Source organism: Strongylocentrotus purpuratus, unplaced genomic scaffold (assembly GCF_000002235.5).
Source record: "Strongylocentrotus purpuratus isolate Spur 01 unplaced genomic scaffold, Spur_5.0 spur5_scaffold_13, whole genome shotgun sequence".
Taxonomy (NCBI): domain Eukaryota; kingdom Metazoa; phylum Echinodermata; class Echinoidea; order Camarodonta; family Strongylocentrotidae; genus Strongylocentrotus; species Strongylocentrotus purpuratus.
In genome coordinates this window covers 14,755,637-14,772,266 of record NW_022145598.1, presented here as the reverse complement: position 1 = coordinate 14,772,266, position 16,630 = coordinate 14,755,637, and the positions used below count along the sequence as shown (strand labels likewise).

Below are 16,630 nucleotides of genomic sequence, written 5' to 3'. Positions count from 1 at the left end.
ATTCTTTTTAAATCATTCGAAAATTCAATAATATGAATTCAATATGCATACACATAATTTCATTCACATCCTTCGATATCGTTCGCTACAAGATAACCGATTTGATGTTCCTGTCATCAAACATTGCCTTTTCGAACAGGTACGGATCCAGAAACTTGAAAATGGAGGGGCTTAATTCCTAAAGTTGACTAAGGGGTATTTTGTTTGCCGTGGACATATATGGCACTGGGAATGAGAGGGGGTGGGGGTGGGGGGGGGGGGGGGATGGGGTTCCCCTTTAATACGCACGTAATTTTAACATTTTCAAATAATTTCTGTAAATTAATGGTAAAGTGGTGCAACTATCTTGAATTACGTGCGTGGATCTAAGTGCAGTGACACAATTGGAAGGCGGGGATAGGGGGGGGGGGGGGTGGCGGGGGTGCGCAATTGGCCCTTTTCTCTTTAACAAACCCGGCTGTATACCGTTGAGTTCGAGCACACATACACACACACAAAGTGCCCCTAAAATAGTTAGGCCTGCGATAATACTCTAAACATGTGATTGATAGATAGTTTGGGTGGTAAATCAGCATATAAGAAATTGTAATAGGCCCTTTTTGTATGATTTTCTTTGGAATTTAGCCCCCTCCCCCTAAAAATCTTTCATGTTTCAATATGCATAGTGTATACGTGTCAATAAACCTGAGGGTCAAAACAGTCACCTTGTCGAAGGGATCAAGATATTATTACAATTAAGCAACTTCATGAACACGATTAAAACTTAAATATTGATTTGAACAAGTACACAACCTTGGAAGCATCCTGTGTCGAGATTTAGTTACCATCTTAAAGGGTTACCGCGTGAATCATCAGGATTATAAGATACAGTGATGTGTTCGTGAGAGCAAATAAACACTGACTGAAAGTTAGCGAGGAGGTTTCTGGTAAAAATGAACAATAACTTGAGAGCTTTCTCACTCATATTCTTTATTTATTTCTTAAGTAGAAACATACCAGATGATCATCGGAGTAATGGCACATTAATATAATGCACAGTGACTTGCCAATGGTATGTTCAGTATGACAAATACATGGTTTAAAGATAAAGTTGAGTTCTAATCATGCGATTGCATCGTGAAAGAAAAGGTGTGGAATGGATCAGAAAAAGTTGATCATGCAGCGTGTAAGTATTGGTGTGTACTGCAAAGTTCTGGAGTCATCAAAATCATAATAAATTTGGCCCAGTCCTGGTAAAGTAACAAGCACTGTACACAGAAAGATGTATATGGGACTACACAAATGGTGTCGGGGCCCGACACCTTGATTTCCTTATCTTTATATGCTCATTACTCAGCCATATACATTTTCTACCAAAATTGTTTGGGAAATGACATTCATTTGTAATCTTGAACATTCAGTGTAGGTTTCGTTTGATTTGGGGAGAATTTATTTTCTGTTTTTTTTAACCAGAACTTAAGCTTATCTTTAAACCTTTTGACTAAATGTTCATGCTGCATACGTGTGTACTGTGTAGTCATATATACTAAGTCTGGTCTATTGAATGTCACTGTAATTATACACGATCACAAAGACTTAACAAAAACAAAGTCGGAGCAAATTCAATCCCTTATAGTATATTCCTTGGAAATCATGTAAATACGTCATTGCCACATTCGTACGTTCCAATGGCAAGGTTATTGATATTGTCTTACGCTGATTTTTGATGTTGTCGAAAGTCTTTGCGATCGGCGTGTTGACTAATATGTAATTTTCATAAACACTGAGTAATTATAAAAAATGGATAGTCAACCTTTATAAATCAAGGTAATTTATATGATATATATATATTAACATTCTTACACAAATGAGGGTTGTAACAAAAATAATGACAATAATAACAACAATAATTGTAATAATAATACTAATGATGATAACAATAATAATAATAATAATAATAATAATAATAAATATAAAAAACTGCTGGATTTTGCTCTTCTTCATCATGTATTGCGTCGTACAATGTCAATACGTGTACTTATCATCGGATACAAATATCATATATATATATTTGCATGATTTATACTCAACGCAATTTGTATGAGTAATGAGGGTATAACTCCTAATCACGCTGGAGGACATTGGGTGAGGGCGATTACAAGAAATATTGCCTTGTGGCAAATACTATAATCCATCGACTTCTTGGAGGAATGAGGCATGTGATAGTCATGTAAGGATTCCAGGGATCTTGCAGTTTTGTAAAGATACACTGGTGACTTTGACTAAACTTCTATATTTGTCCAGGAGTATTGAGAAAACTGTTTACGACTGTAACATGACTCTGTATTACCATAGTACAGGCTCATTCAAAAGCTTTGAAGTAGGCAAGGAGATATCTACTTATTTATGTGGTATTTTAAGACGACAAGAGAACACAACATAACTAATTAGGGTAGAGAGCAAGTAAGATTGACACACTGCAGTTAGATCAAACGACAGTCTTGGTACTACACAGTTTACCAAAATGTTGTAAGAATGCCCCCCCCCCCTCAACCTCTTTCCTCACTACAGCATGAGGAACAAACACAAACATTGACAAAGGAAGGAAGAAAGAAAGCAAACGATAAAGAATGGAAGAAACAAAACAAAAAATAAATTAAGAAAGTAAGATTGAAAAAGAAGAATGAGTGAGAGAACAAGAGAATGAGAGGGAGAGAGAGAGAGAGAGAGAGAGAGAGAGAGAGAGAGAGGGAGAGAGAGAGAGAATCGAGGGAGAGAGAGAGAGGTTAAACAAGCGAAACTCGCGCAAAATTAGATATACAAGAAGAAGTAGAATAAACTGTTTGGTAACCATAAATGAAACAGAACATTACGGTTCCTCAAACATTGTAAACGTTTACGGCTACATTTATTGTGCTGCATGTCTTAAATGATTATGGTAATGTTACAAGGGATTTCTAAGAATCTATTTCCCACAAATATAATGGTAAAAAAGAGATATAAATGTTCATAAGTTTACAAAATATGTTTGATGTACATTATATTGCAAATCTAAAAATACAACGTGGTTAATACTTTACACTTTCACATAATACAGGATTTCCTCTTAGAATGAATTTCAGAATGTTTAGTAATCAAAGTGTTTATAATACACCATCATATCTATCATTGCATGTAGGAATATCTATAATTTTCATATAAATCCGGCTGAGGAAAATAGGTCGGAATCCTAGGTTGTATACTTGTGTGTCTTCTCGGTCTTTTATCCACTGCGACCACCGGTTCACTGGACCTCGCCACAACGGGCGGTTCCTCTTCAACTGCCCCGGAAGTAATTAATGATTCGTAATGGTTATTGGTCAGATCGGTCGTGAGGAGATCGGAGTAGACGAGCTGGACTTTTTTATCTTCTTGGTCGTAGGACGAGTTGTTTCCTCGATCGGTCGAGTTTAGTGGGCTGTCCTGGATAGCTCGCATCCGGGATCTAGACAAGGACACAATCAACAGAAAAAAGAAGGTTTAGCCAGATATTATGTAATTTATGGTCACGATTAAAGAAAAAGGAACTCGATACTTGTTTCGAATTGGCATAATTGATATATGACGTCAATTCATATAACATCATGATTTATTTTTAGAAACAATTACTTTCGTAGTAATGTCGTATTTACTACTACCTTCTATACTTGGCATATTATGTAGTCCAAGAGAAGAAAAAAAAAAAACTACGTAGATGAAAACAGTAAGCAGGTAAAAACAAATATTTGTTATGACATAGCGTTATTATGTCTCCGTTGTCATTCAAACGCTGCCAGATTTTATTTTTTTTTGTCTACCAACAAAAATGAAAAAAACTTCGAAGGAAACTTGGTATGTTTTTTTTGCCAATTAGCTCTATAAATAGAACGTAATCTCCTTGCTGACGTAATTGGCTAATAGTAGTAATTTTCATTCAATCAAAGAATATCGCCTTCCTATACAGTTGAATGGAATTGTTCCTTACCTTAGTTTAAAATTCCAGACGAGAATAAATGAAATAACGACAATTCCGACTGTCAGGAGACTTCCCATTATGACGGCTAAGTATTTCATTTCATCATCTAAAGTGAGTAAAGAGAGAAAGAAAATGATAAAAGCTGAAGCATGTACGCCGTCAATAATGTTAAGGCAGTTGGGATATCACATGCAAAACTACACTCGCATGAATCGAGTAGGAACACCACTAATCATAACTCTTTTGAAAAACTAATATAAAAAAGTTAACTTTGTGTAATTTCCTTTCTTCTCAGGAAATTGTATGATTCTCATTTGACTCTGATCTTGCAATATGTCATTATTCATGATTAATTTGATGATGTTTATTCTCATACGAAAGTTTTATTTAGTTTTATTAAATTTTTCAGAAACTACATCTCATTTCATCACATACATTTTAATTAGACACATGTTCGAGAAGTAAACAGTGGCTGAATGGGGATGAGTTCACACACCAGGTACCCGTTTCACAAAGCCTTTCGTCAATGACAAACGACAGAAATATGTGACAAATCTGCTGATATCCAATCAGAAGCAAGGATTTCACTAGCTTATAACAAAAGCTGTCATTTATCATTGATGACTATTTTTGTGAAATGGGGCCCAGTTTGCAAAAATCAAACTCTCCTTCAATCTTATCTACTTGTTGGTGGTATTCCAAAACAAACATCATAACTATATCATAATGTTTCATAATGTTACATTCTACTCTTTAAAAAGGGCCATGTGTCCATTCAGCAAGCATTCTACAAGGGGTCGCCCGCCTGGAGGACGTACGTAAGCTTCCCATGATCACGTTCAGAGTGCTAATTAATTGCGGATATCATCACTGAACAAGCCGGAGAACAAGCTTTGATATTCATCTTACATTTTATACATCATTGTATATAACGGCAGTAACGGGAATTTAATGGCACAAACGGAACTACTAATATGTATATATATAAACGGGGCATCTGAGATTGTCTGGAAGCCATAAAACAAAGGCTTCTATTTTGATCGTCAGTAGGGGAAATACCAAGTTCTAATTAGGTTGGTATGTAGACTGAGTACGACTTTGCTCTGTAATTAGTGGATTAAATCACCGACGGACAAACATATATTTAACCGGGGGAAAAAAGGTGCTACCTTTAAAAAAAATATTTGTATTTCTTTTTTTCTATTGTATTCATTACCCTATTTCTTAACATTAAATTATATGAAATAGTTAAATAATTGGAAACATCAAAGACAAGGCCAATTTTTTAGTTAAATATTTCTTCAATTGCTTCACTACAATGTTTCTTTGCAACATGATCTAAATATAATGACATTTTTCATAATATTTTGTCTCCCAATTCTGTTTATTATTGACCCACTAGTTTCATGATACCTTCCAAATAATTTGCAATTACGAAGTCATGTTTGAATGCAAGTCCAACTTTTCTATAAAAAGGGTCATGATTGGTCACTACTGACTTCATTTACTCTTGCTCACAACTCTTGTCCAATCAGAATCGAGTACTTACTGGATGTATGTGCATTAAAATTGGTTCCGTTGATCATCTTTGTCTGTACGTCTGGTGTTCTAGTCGTAAGATATGATGTCTCGTTGCTTCTTTTCGTCTTCGTTGTTTTCGGAAAAATTGATAGTGTTGTCATGGTATTTATCGATAAAGTAGTATTTGACACTGGTGGTGGCAACGTTGTTGTATCTACCGTTTCTGTTGCATTTGCTGATAAATGAGCAAACAAACAAAATAAAGAGAGATGAAGTCGTAATAAACAGAATTGCATAATTATTTATACCTTCAAAACAAATGCATGTATTATTATTATATCGTCTGTTTGAGAGTGAACTTTAACTTTAACAAGAATGAATGCCCTTCTACCTTCAAAACGACGATATATGTACAATACAACGTTTGTGTTGCATTAAAACAACTTCATGACTTTACAGAAATTCCATTTCCACTTAAGAGTGACCATAGATTAGTCAAATCATTATTACTACTTTCTAGAGCCTAAATCTGGAGGATTTTTTACTAGTTATGAAAGCAGTTTCAGTTGATATCACTCGGTATTACCAATTCCGTTTAACAGAGCAATAACGTTCAAAGATACACTTTGAAAGTATGGTGATAGAACTCGTCATGCTAATTCAAGACGGAAATAAGTCACCCTGCCTTCCCGAAACCCTCAGGTTAATTGTAATAATAAGAACAAAAGTCCAAACAAAAGGTATTGAATTGATTAAATAAACGGGACTGGCATTGTCGATATTTTCAAAATCGGATATAAGTCATCTAAAGTAGGTGTAGGTTGAAAAAGAACTTAATATAATTGAATGGTATGTCACTCACTTATATAAACTGCAATTCGTCCTATCCCTCCGCATCTCTCATTCGAATACCCAGTACATGGATGCTGGCAGGCCGAATCCCAATACCGTCCGTAGAGGGAGTAACTCGATCCCGCGGCTCCACAGTAGCACTCTTCACCGTACTCCAACCCTGCATAAGGATAACCCCGGTCGCGACAATGGTTGATACACAGCATCACTGTCATGTTCCTGCTGATGTAGACCAAGTCTGCAAGTGCTCGTGCGTGGGTCTTGTCGCCATAGCAACCAAGGTAGCCTGGTTCTGAGAACAATAAAAATAAATCAGAAAATTGAAAGAATGTTAGTTCTTGATGGTTACATAAAACATCTGCACCATAAGGACATACAAAAAAAAAAAAAAAGACCAATATTTGTATAACGATGGCAGCGATGAGATACATTTTTTTCAAACAAACAATTTATCTGGACTTATCTGGCACAGTTCAGTTTTAACGAAAAATTCTTACTCAGAAACGGGAACATCTTCCTACCCCATTGATGATAAAAAGTAAACCGAAATAAAGACCTATACACGGCAGATCGGTTGTAAAGGAATCCAAAAACATAGTCTATTGTTGGCTATTGTGGACGCTAGTATTGCCAAAAAAAAAATCTTGATTTCCAGAACATGATCGCAAAGCATTTCGAAAAATCAACCTAGTGCAAATGCAATAGCCTTGTCTATCACCTGTTGGAATGTGCGAACGTGACATTGACCACGATGACGTACGCATTGCGGTATTCTGAACATGATGTCTAAAGGGTATTGAAAATGCCCTTGACTTTAGGTTTCGTAAGTATTTTAGATCATGTTCCTTGTTCTAAAACCAGTACAAATGCCCAGACAGACTATTTCGTTACTCGCAGACACAATGTACACACTGAAACTGTCAGTGGCAATTAATTAGGTAGAGGAAACATCCCGCTACGGTGATTCACTGTCGAAGTGATTCACCCCCTCACCAAAGGTGCACATCTACCCCCTCAGATGAGAACAAACAAAATCATCTTGATATAATTATAATAGGGGTTACAATGAAAGGTCAGGATGCGGGAAACGGGATGTTCACTCACATAATCGTCACATGTCTATAAATACACACATTTCATGTATTTTACATTACTTCTACTCTACTTCTAATAAGTCACAAGGGACCAGGAAACACACTGAAGGACGTACGATGGTGGATTCCCCAAAAGGTCTAGTGATAAATAGTAGTTTTTTAAAAAAAATCTATTGATTTTGGATCTTGAATCTAATTTAGCTTTGTTTCAATTTTAAAATCGTATTTCATTTTAGCTGTTATAAAATTAACACAACAATTGAAGACTACGCTTTGCTCTTGCAAGTTATAATGGATGCCACGCACAAGGTAAATACATGAAGGGAGAAAGTGAAACATGTCAATAAAATCGAATTGCAAACAATACAACCCTCACAATGAATTAAACACAAGTTTTTGAGGTACCTCGTTGCTTAACCGCCTAAGTAATTTTCAAGACCAATCCACTTGATAAATTCATCATGTTCGTAGCGCATCTAAGATTATATTTCTCCATGTCTTTAATAACGAGACAGTCCGTTTGTATTACATATATTTCATGTGTGCAATATTTTTTCAGCTCCTTTGTAAGCAATTCATTTTTGGCCCCTCTTGTGACAATTTACGATCGATTCGGATCAATCGCAACCTGAAATTAATCGCAAGGCCTATTTCATAAGTACGCATTTGAGATTCATGTCAAGTTGCGATTGATTTGATACAATCGAAAGTCTTTATAAAACAGAACCCTGATCTAAAGATTTGGGATATCAATCCATGTTTGCTTATCAAAGTTTACATATATGAATAAGCTTGTAACTTGAAGGTGTTTTAGAGACAGTTGTACCCCTTTCACATTTCATTCAACATTGCACTGATCCATCTACTATCAGAATGACTAGACAGGGCCTCTTTTCCATGTTACGTTTAAAACCTACTTCCCTAGTCCTTACCCTATACTTTATATCATGCAAAACCGAGACTGAATTCAGTTCCGAACTGAAATAATCTCGTTGTCACATCTGCGATTGATATATCAATAATTTCCTGCAATTGTTAAGGACAGCTTAATAAGCCTCACTCACCCGGGAAAAGGAAGCTATTATCCCGGTAGCTTGCTAAAATAACCGATTTATGATGGCATTCGGGATAGGATTGTGATGATGGAATGTTTTATATCCATTTCGGATTTATTGAGCCAAGTTTGTTGATATTGGATCATCGGGAGCTTCAAAGCTTATTTAACTATACGTGTTAACATGCATACATGTGGGTATGATTTAAATGCCGGTAAGCGCAGATGGCTTCGTGGAGCAGGGAGAGGGGAGGGAGCATGGAGGTAAAGTGATGGGATGAGTTGAATAAGTGATCATTCTGAATATATGAAGTAGAAACAAAAGACACTGTCATCACAATGTCAATTTAACTCAAATCTCATTCATTCCATTAATACATTTAAAACCCATTAAACGATTGAAGCGAATTCAAACAATTATGGAAAATGTGCTAAAACATATTACTACTACTACTACTACTACTACTACTACTACTACTACTACTACTACTACTACTACTACTACTACTACTACGACTACTACTACAACTACTACGACTACTACTACTACTACTTCTACTAGCATACTATTACTACTACTACTACTACTACTACTACTAGCCTACTAGCCTACTACTACTATTGCTACTATTACTACTCCTACTACTACTACTACTACTACTTCTACTATCATACTACTACTAATAATAATAATTCTACTACTATTACTACTACTACTACTACTATTTACTACTACTACTACTACTACTACAACTACTACTACTACTACTACTACTACTACTACCACTACTACTACTACAACTACTACTACTACTACTACTACAACTACTACAACTACTACTACTACTACTACTACTACTACTACTACTACTACTACAACTACTACTACTACTACTACTACTACTACTACTACTACTACTACTACTACAACTACTACTACTACTACTACTACTACTACTACTACTACTACTTCTACTACTACTACTACTACTACTACTACTACTACTACTACTACTACTACTACTACAACTACTACTACTACTACTACTACTACTACTACTACTACTACTACTACTACTACTACTACTACTACTACTACTAATACAAAGGAAGATGATGATAATGATTAGGATGACAATGATAAGGATGATAAAGTTGATGATGTTGATCATCACCATATTTCTTTTCATACCTTGGCAAACGGCACCAGCCGTCAGTCCGTCTCTGCAGATGAGTGATGTTGACTTTGAACACGCGTTCAAACTTTTTTCACCTACCCCAACAAAAACAAACAAATCAAAATAAACAACGTTATAACAAAACAAATGAACTACATTGTCAAGATTCATGGGGTTTTCTTCTTTAAATATTGGAAATGACTGAATGATTTTCTCTTTTTGGCTGGTATAGGCAGGTGGTATTAGTATCTGCGGATCTGCATGATCATTATGTTTACGAGAACATCAATAATTTATTTAGGCTTACCATAATTTCTAGATTAAAAATATCTCTTTCCGTTACAAATCTACTACATCAACTTATTACACAGTTACAAGAAATAATCAAATGTGACTTGAATCTTTTGAATCATATGACTAAACCTAATGTCATGGATGTCTTTATTTTGCTAAGATTCTCGCTGTAGTAGTGTTGTTTATACATCTCATAAGGGAGAATCACTTGTTTCCGTGAACGTGAGAACATTTTTAATGACCGGATCTATTTTAATATAGGTCAAACGTTTACCTACCACCTCGACAAAAGAGTAGTGTCCTCGATATCCTTCCTACTCCTCGCCCGAACTCTGACCTCTTGAGAGACGCATGGGCCCCTGGGAAGCCTAGCTGTCGACACGTGACTATGACGTCGATAATATCCCAGTAAGTTCCGCAAACTGTTGACCAATTGGAGGAGCCCGTGTGCCGTATTTCGACGCGACCTTCGTTTGGAGCGGACCCGTTGACCAGACGGACATCTTGAATCAAATGAAGATAAAAAACAATAATAGGTGATTGATTTCTGCTTGTACTTTCTCACTGATGTTAGAAAGCTAATTATATGTTAATTAACATTACCGTGCGTAGCAGTAAAAATGATATGATTACAACGGAAGTGCAACAGTGATACACCATGTCCTATAACGAGAGTGATATTTTTGGTTTATGATTCTGACATTTGTATTAATTTGTATTGTTGATGATATTCACGCATTCACTCTGACACTCATGTGATTACACGTCTATTGGCGATTTTCTTTCCCAACAACCAAGAGAAGAAAGACAAAATGATTTGATAACATACGTTATCACAACTTTGTTGTTATTTCTGAACTTTGTCTGGAAATAACTTCATATGTTCGGATACAGAGAACTGTAGGCAAAGGAAAAAAAGCGCAAACGAGCAGAGTAACACAAATAATGTATACAAATGTGTTTGGAAAACAAATATATTTTGTATAAGCTCCATGAGTTGTTACAGGCTTATATCATAATACATTTCTTTCAACAAAATATTATTGGGTTTCCCACGATCGCCTGATAGCTATTAACTGTTCCGGTTAAACCAAGTGATCGGGAAGGGTTCACTCGTTGCTATGGTATATTTTGATGACATGTCAAAGAGTGTTTCCGGCTCCTTGTATACAAGCATTTTGGAAGTGTATGGATTCACTTTGTGATATTTCTAAACAATATTCATGACAGAGTATATTCCATGATATTTGTAATGTACGCGACATAATTGGCGACCGAAAATGTGATGAAAAGCAAACAAACAAACAAAGGAAAACAACAACAATAACTACACCATGAACAGCAACAACAAAATTATAAATTTAGACAAGCGTACGTCGCACGTTATCACGAATGATTGGTTTGCGCGTTCAACGTTACGGTTTAAAAGGACCGAACCCCAAAGACTATTAAATACCCCCTCCCCCCAAAATGATGAATAACTTAAAGGAGAAATCCGAATAATTGAAGAGAGAAGGGGAAGAGGAAAAATAGAAGGGGATTAACTAACGGAACTAACACATTAAACATAACGTTTATCTTGAGAACGTCCGTCAATTGCCATTATGTCTTCTGACATTTATGAAAATAAGTCATGGCTATGAAAGTAAGAATTAATGGATTATTATGGACACAGCTCCCAAGTGTAATGTAATGTATATTTATGGTATGATGACCAACTTTACTACTTGAATATGGATGTTGCAGAAGTCACACAAATCCAGGACACTAGCAATGACAAAGTAGAGCCAATTTAAGAATACCAATCATCTCCTCTTTGGATTATTCGAATAGATAGCATAAAAGGGGCATAATTTGCCCCCTAAAAACCGAACAGACCGTTGTGGCTTTAATCTATTTTTATAGCTCAGGGGCCACAATAGATTAATGGTATAAACCTTACATGTTAGCGACAACTAGAATCTGTTGATGTAACGCAAATATGACTAAGTACCAAGCACTCGAAGTGATTCACGGAGATAATAAAACTCCTCCCGTTAAATCCAACCAAATTAACAGATCTATGTAGTTTTTATCAAATATCGGATGAATCTTAATACTCTGCCCAACATTTCGTTATTGATTCATCACGATTATTCAGCTAAGAATTCACGTATATCTTCGGTCGGCTTTTTAATTTTGCTTTTGATTGTGAATGACCTTCACCGGTTGGTTAATAATGGAAAATGTGAGTACCCCTTGATAAAAAAGAAATCAAAAGGTAAAGAAGATAAAGTACTAAACTCAACCTCAACAACCGAACAGTCAACAGCAAAAATAAAGTAGAATATATGAGAGGAAGTGGTATCGTTGAACACACTTGCCTGTACCGTAATACACCGTTTAAGGAACCTTGTCATATTGTCGTACAAAATGCTAATGTACACACTGTTACAACAATACGCAAAAACTGTATTCTTAATCACTACATGTACTACATATTTGAACGCTAATAGTGGTGGTAATTTCAAACTTATCAAACTGTCCACTGGAACAGGGCATGTATCAAAGTAACTGGCTCGAAATTTCACCCTTGAATGGTTTATATATATGCTTTTCCCTTTGAACATCTTCATGAAAACATTATTTATTGGCTAAATGCTAAATTTTCAGAGGTAAGTGATCATACCAAGTATGAAAGACGTAATGATGATGAAGGAAACCAGACAGGCATTTTTGGTGAAATTAACCATAGGTGATCAAATCACACCCCCCCCCGTCCAAGATAACAAACTGAAACAAGGACAAAGAAGTAAATAAAACAAAACTAAATACGACAACAAAGTGAAACATTATTCAACGAGGGAGAAGAGCAGACTGTCTACTAATATAAACACAAAACTTGGAAACTACCAGACACACACGATCATAAAATAGAGGAAACTATACCATAGACATAGCTTGTTGTGTTTAGTACTCCTGCATATTCCAAAGACACCTGGATGTGGCCAATCAAATGGATAAACGTCCACCAAGGTAAATGACAAGTGAAAAGGTGAAAGCAGTTTATGAAGAGTACCTGCATTGTGCCAGAGAAGGACTGAAATCTATAATTACCCTCCCCATACTGGGTGGAGGGGGGTAACTATTGGTCGATCAGCACTGACGAATCTGTCAGGTTTAAAACCTTTAATCCATAATTGTCTAGCGGAGAGTCACTGTGGTATAGGTAAGATAGCCGTAACATATGCCTTTTGTATCATTTATACGAGTTGAAGAGGACAGAATCCTTTGTATATTAGGCTGTCCATAATAATATCTGGATGTATATGGGGCTTTACATACAACATATCAACATGTAAAGGAGCACGATAAGGAATGTTGGTGCAGTTCCTCTCCTCGAGAATATGGACGTCTCTCAACTTTGAATAATCTCGCTTAACTGGTCGATAACGAGCTTGTAGGGGAAAAAGGGGTCCATTTTTGCTTGTTCAAATGTTGTGTGTTACATGTAGTTGGCCTTTTGGAGAGCCCCCCCCCCCGCCCCCTGTCGAAAATTTACCTGTACGCCCATGCAGGCGCCCATGGGTACTTATCTAGTACCATCACGAGACTTTACACATTCCTCCTCTTCCTCTCCCTCCTTCTCCTCCTATCACGACTACTACTACTTCTACTACTACTACTACTTCTACTACTACTACTACTACTTCTACTACAACTACTACAACTACTACAACTACTACTACCACTACTACTACTACTACTACAACTACTACAACTACTACTACTACTACTACTACTACTACTACTACTTCTACTACTACTACTACTACTACTACTACTACTACTTCTACTAGTACTACTACTACTACTTCTACTACTACTACTACTACTACTACTACTACTACTACTACTACTACTACTACTACTACTAGTACTACTACAACTACTACTACTACTACTACTACTACTACTACTACTACTACTACTACTACTACTACTACTACTACTGTTACTACTACTACTATTACTACTACTACTACTATTACTACTTCTTCTACTCCTACTACTACTACTACTACTACTGCTACTACTACTACTACTACTACTACTACTACTACTACTACTACTACTACTACTACTTCTACTACTACCACTACTACTAATACGACCACTACCATGAATACTACTATTACTATTGTTACTATTACTCCTTCTGCCACTACTATAATAATACCAGAATTACTACTTTTACTTCTGCTACTACTACCGATATCATTTTCATACTATTAACTACCACTAGTATTACTATATATTAATCAGTCAATATAAAAATGTCTGTCTCTAAAGACAGACCTACCCGTACGATTATAGGAGTATGAATTTCGCCTTGGTTACAGCCATACTTTCACTGCCCTCTACCTAATCGAAGGACTTGTCACGGTTAATACACCGAACTTGGCATTTTTCCCAATTAAAATTAGAGCCTCGTCCAAAAGGGGAAAGTAGGTCACCGACTGGTCTATATTATTATTAAATATTTCCTAATTTAGGGATCCCTGATTTTGTCAGGGGGGTTTGAGGAAAAGGATAGGAAATTGGTTTCCTTGGGATATGTAGATGTAAGCGTGCATCGCGATATATTTTCTGATTGTACGGGATAGTATATATGGGAACGTGCTAACACACGCAATAACTTACTACGTTATTGAAATCGTATGTACTTTGTACACGGTACGTTCATGCAATAGTAAATATATTCGGGGTCGCAAAATGGATATATGTTAACAAAATAAATTGGAAAACATCTTGTACTGTTATAGTAAAAATGGTAAATGTCTAAAGATCTGTGGGATTTTTGAGTTATTTCAAATAGCACTTTTTACAGGCAACAAGGGTTATGTTGCTACTAATGGTCGTGGGGGTAAAATAACTGATTAACTAAGTTATCATTTTAAAACGTTAAACACAACATTAGTGGCCTAAAACACAACATCAAATACTTTTGAAAATCAACTTTAGGCAGGTGCAATAAACCAGTTCGAAGTTGCAGTCCGAGCATGAGCAGGTAAAGGTCATTGCAGACCAAACTGTGAAATACACGGAGACAAAATACTGGATACGTGCTCATGAAATATATGTGATAATTATTCATTTATGCACAAGCAGTGCACTCCATGATACACAGGTGGAGTATGCTTTGAAAAGGGGCAAACATAGCACCGTAGCACCTCCATCGCTGTAGGAGTGATTATTTCAAAATGTACATAGTGGAACCTCTTCATGTTTTGAAGATCTGCGCAAATTCGGGGTCATTTGGGACATGTGCTAACCGTGAACTGGTATATTGATTTGACGTTTGAAAATGAGCTAACATAACTGTGAATTACTTCGAATTCTATGGGATGTACAATAGGGGAATTGAAATTGACCGTGAGTTGATTTCTCGAAAGTCTATGTTATCGAAGAAGATCTAGGCAAAAATCTTACCGATAGCACGAGCAGTAGCTCCGACAATAGTCAGTATTCCAAAGATAAATAAAACCATGATGAAACTTCCTCAGGTGATCTTTTTCCCAACAATCAAGTATAAATTAAATACCAAACTTAGTTGAAGTAGTTCTCATATGTCCCCTGAGAAAGAATCCAACATGATAATCACTTTAATTTAGACTATCAACGAGGCATCACTGAGTCTCTTGTTACCCGTCGACGGCTCGGCCATGGAACACTTGATGATGTATGCTAGCCTCTGAAGAGTGCCTGAAACGACCGTCCAAGAATCCCACCAACTCTCACTTTCAATCAATCTGCGTCATTCCGATCAAAACGGAGCCACATAATCTCCACATAAGTATTACTCCCAAGAGGGACGCACCACGCTCATCCGACACATGAGCTTTAATGTTCTCCAAAAACTTTCGAACTTTTAAACTTGCTTGCGTGTCAAACCAAGAAAGGAAAGGAACGACTTGGAAATCCTCCTCGAAGTGTTTCGGACGCTTATCGGAATTAAGCAGTGGAGTGTTTCCGCCCAACGGCCTTCACCAGGCATTGACTCGGCTGAGTATGGACTAAATCCTTAATACCCTGTGGATCCTATGAGCATCGACAGCAGGATGCTGTTTATATATCTGTGAGTTCTCATACTGAGGAATATATCATTTCTCTTTCATATGTATTGTAATTTGTAGGTTTATTTGTAATTTTTAGTTATATAAATATGTGATTGTTTATCATTGTATTTTTGTATAGCGCTTAAAGACTGCGGTGGTATAGAGTACCGAAGCTGTAACATCATAACAATCTTCTTTTTTTTTTTAGAATTTCTTAATTTTCCGAAAGAGCATGGAAAATAATATCAAAATGTCGAAATCCAATTGAATATGTTAAGTATTGGCTGAGATATGACCATCTGAATAAAAAGATGTCCTATAGGAGCTCAGTGTTATAATGCTCTGGCTCGTAAAGTTATGAACCAGAGCAAAATGAAAAGAAAATGGAGAAATTCTAGGAATAGATTTTTTGATGACGTCACACTTCACCACTCTATATAAGCACTCTATAGGTACCGTTTTTGTAATCATTATCATGTTGTTTATTGTCATGGGTGTCAACCGAAAGGAAACTATAGAAAAAAAAGTCTGCATAATTTGGTTTACATATTTGATAGTTGACGTAA

General features: G+C 36.2%; 1 protein-coding gene across 1 annotated transcript; it reads right to left on the bottom strand.

Moving 5' to 3' along the window:
• Positions 1-2,745: 2,745 nt before the first annotated feature.
• On the bottom strand, positions 2,746-15,496 carry LOC105444980 (deleted in malignant brain tumors 1 protein-like). Its single transcript, XM_030983552.1, has 7 exons — positions 15,439-15,496; positions 10,245-10,469; positions 9,687-9,767; positions 6,357-6,638; positions 5,523-5,729; positions 3,983-4,079; positions 2,746-3,463 (listed from the first exon to the last, which is right to left on the bottom strand). The coding sequence occupies exons 1-7, from the start codon at positions 15,494-15,496 to the stop codon at positions 3,145-3,147; spliced, it is 1,269 nt and encodes a 422-aa protein (XP_030839412.1). The 3' UTR covers positions 2,746-3,144.
• Positions 15,497-16,630: the final 1,134 nt, after the last annotated feature.

Coding starts and splice junctions, on each gene's coding strand:
- LOC105444980 (XM_030983552.1), bottom strand. CDS start 15,496: ATGGTTTTATTTATCTTTGGAATACTGACTATTGTCGGAGCTACTGCT. Junction 10,470..15,438: donor AGCTACTGCTCGTGCTATCG/GTAAGATTTTTG, acceptor ATTTGATTCAAG/ATGTCCGTCTGGTCAACGGG. Junction 3,464..3,982: donor GTCTGGAATTTTAAACTAAG/GTAAGGAACAAT, acceptor GTCCTTGTCTAG/ATCCCGGATGCGAGCTATCC.